Genomic DNA, 2,615 nt, shown 5'->3' with positions numbered 1-2,615 from the left:
AGATCACCTTCATCTTGCGACATGTGACTGGCTCGTCCACCATGAGCCTAGGGCTGTCTCTGCTGTCATACGTGGCCGCGCCAGCCCCCATGAAGCAGCAGCAACAGCTTGATCGATCGCTAAGACAACCGCCTGCGTGGGACTTCGCTCCCCTCATCAGCGTGAGACCCAAGGACGTCTCCGCTTACCGTGCGTCTGTGGATTCGCTTATCGCTTTGGAGTACCTCATATCTCTGCTGTGTCACCAGTACTTGGTGCCCAACTCGAGTCCAATGACGAGCGACAACCTCCCACCGCTGGCGCTTTGGCGCCTCACGCTCTTCCAGATTGAGAGCCTGCTCCGCACCTACCTACCTGGAGGGAGTAGGCTCGAGACAGACACGGTGCCCGGCGTGGAAGAAACCTTTAGGCAGATGTACAAAGCCACTACCGGCATCGACGCTGAGCAGCTACCGGAGTCGTTGCTCTCCGTGTTGCCGGAAGTCGTCAGGTTGGAGAAGCTCGACGGCCGAGCGCTCATCTTTGTGGAGCGACTACTGGTCGCCTCGCTGAAGCTCGTGTACCGGTGCGCAGACGCTGACGTGCCGGCGTATATGTCCAGCTCGCTCGTAGCACTGCTGTGCAACGTGGTCTACATTCACCCAGCACTGATTGTGCTCAACCGCGAGCGGTTGGTTTCGGCGGTGACCAGCATATGCTCAGACGTCACCAGCGCCTTCCACAAGCTCACTTTCGCCGACGGTAGCACGATGCGTGCACCTGCCGATGTTATCCAGGGCCTACTCCTGCGCTGCGCGCCACTGGAGCTCCCTTCCTTCCGGTTGTCGCAACAAGCCATGTTCTCCTTGCCGAACCACGGTCATGGATCTGTGAGTGCTGAGCTTGAAATCACACAGACGGAGCAGTTTACGCTTAGCGTAGAACACAGCCTCAAACTGGCGAGCAGCATTGACTGGGCCGCTCCCGGCGCAGCGCGTCTGTTGCAGGCCGCGGTCTGTACGGTGACAGCACATCTCGTCGGTGGCCTGACGGACGCCTCGGCGGAGCTGGCGCTGCTGGTGGTCCACTCCCTACAGGCCCTGTCGGCGCTGGCTGCTCTGACGACCTCCCTTCCGGATACGGCTGGTGAACGCATGATCTGCCTTTCCGTGGTGGCCGTCGCTGTTGCAGCCAGTCGCCTCAGCTCGGAGGCGTACCAGCACCGCGCTGTGTCGACTGTGACGGCCTGTGCGACGCATCTCATCTCCAAAGCCAGTGACCTTGGGGATGACATTCACCTAAGGTCTGCTATCCTGCGGACGGCGCTGCTGCCGGCCTTGCTTAACGAGGCCGTCAGCCCTCTCAGCGAGGCGTTCGCCAGCGATGCTAGCCTGGTGTGGAACGGGGACGCGCCTCCCCTGGAGAGGGCCTGGATGGCCGATGACGTCTCTGAATCCATATTCCTCCTATTGTCTCAACAGTCACCATTGGACTCGGCGCGTCAGCGTGCCTCCATTGCCAGTGTGACCTTCAGGATGGCGTTATGCATCCTCGACTCCTGCACCAAACTCCTGCTGTCTGAAGAAGACCAAGAGTGTTGGGAACATTGCATCATGTCCACGTTGGATTGTCTAGTGCTGGTCGTGGACGCGCTTGTGGAGCTCATCAAGGACGAGAGAGTTCCTGGAGAGGTGAGCGGCCGAATTTTCGATCACTCAGCACTCGGAGGCTTTCCTAGAGTATCTGAAGAATCTCCTGTTGGTGTTTTCAACGTCACCCTTGGTCTGCGACTTCGACGACGGGCTCCGAGGAGGGCATTGCTCTCTCGAGGGACAACGGCTTGTGGTGCACGCCGTTGAGGGTCTTGCTGACCGTTTGCAGGTCACAACGGCATCGGTAACGGATCCGCTAGCTCTGGTCAAGGAACAACCACAAGCACAACAGCGATCGAAGCTGGAGCTGTCTGTGAGGCTTCTCTCGATCATGTCCCATCTGATTGGACCTTCGCTGAGTCCTGTCGTTCTTCGCGACTCTGTAGTATTACTACTGGAAAACACAGCTCAACCACCAGAGTCCTCTCCTGAGCGAGGATCTGAACAGCCTCCACCACCTGAAGACCCCCCTACAAACTTCAGTGACGAGTCCTTTGATGATCCTCCTGCCTCCTCTCATGAACCCAGCGCAGATCCCCCTCAGCCGCCCCGTGCCAGAACGCATGATGTTGCGGCATGCTCAGTCATCGATGGGGAACCCACTGATTCGCCTGCTGAGACCGAAGGAACAGACAAGAATACAAAGTGAATTCGCCTAGGATGACGTGTAGAAAACCCTATTTTTCTGAATGAAGTAGATGCCGACCAAGACCAGAGGCAGCAAGGCACAAAACAACAGAAGACGCAGACCAGGCGACAATATCGCCCCTTCAGTAAGTGATACGGGATAGATCTCACGAAGATTCGGAATACGCGCCTGTGTATTCGATTCCTTCAAGGTCAATGCGCAGACAAGAAATGTTCTTTCGCACACGGGCTGGAGGAGCTCCGCGACAAGCCTCGACTCGAGAAGACGCGACTCTGCCACGTGTACGCGTCAGAGGGCACGTGTGCCCATCATGACTCGTGTCGCTACGCGCACGG

The 2,615-nt window shown here is 57.9% G+C and overlaps 1 protein-coding gene across 2 annotated transcripts; it reads left to right on the top strand.

Moving 5' to 3' along the window:
• Positions 1–41: 41 nt before the first annotated feature.
• On the top strand, positions 42–2,280 carry KVP17_003072 (uncharacterized protein; the record flags this gene model as incomplete). 2 transcript variants are annotated; one of them, XM_068519953.1, is made up of 3 exons in its annotated part: positions 42–869; positions 897–1,670; positions 1,699–2,280. In XM_068519953.1, the coding sequence occupies 3 exons, from the start codon at positions 42–44 to the stop codon at positions 2,278–2,280; spliced, it is 2,184 nt and encodes a 727-aa protein (XP_068375225.1). The 2 variants fall into 2 exon arrangements, with proteins under 2 accessions (XP_068375225.1, XP_068375226.1); XM_068519954.1 differs by having other exon boundaries at positions 42–1,670.
• Between the last annotated feature and the right edge of the window lie 335 nt (positions 2,281–2,615).

This window comes from the organism of the source record quoted next, assembly GCF_019968985.1.
Source record: "MAG: Porospora cf. gigantea B chromosome Unknown PgB_NODE_3485_length_2615_cov_164.928, whole genome shotgun sequence".
NCBI classification, from domain to species: domain Eukaryota; phylum Apicomplexa; class Conoidasida; order Eugregarinorida; family Porosporidae; genus Porospora; species Porospora cf. gigantea B.
This window is presented reverse-complemented; position numbering and strand designations above follow the sequence as displayed.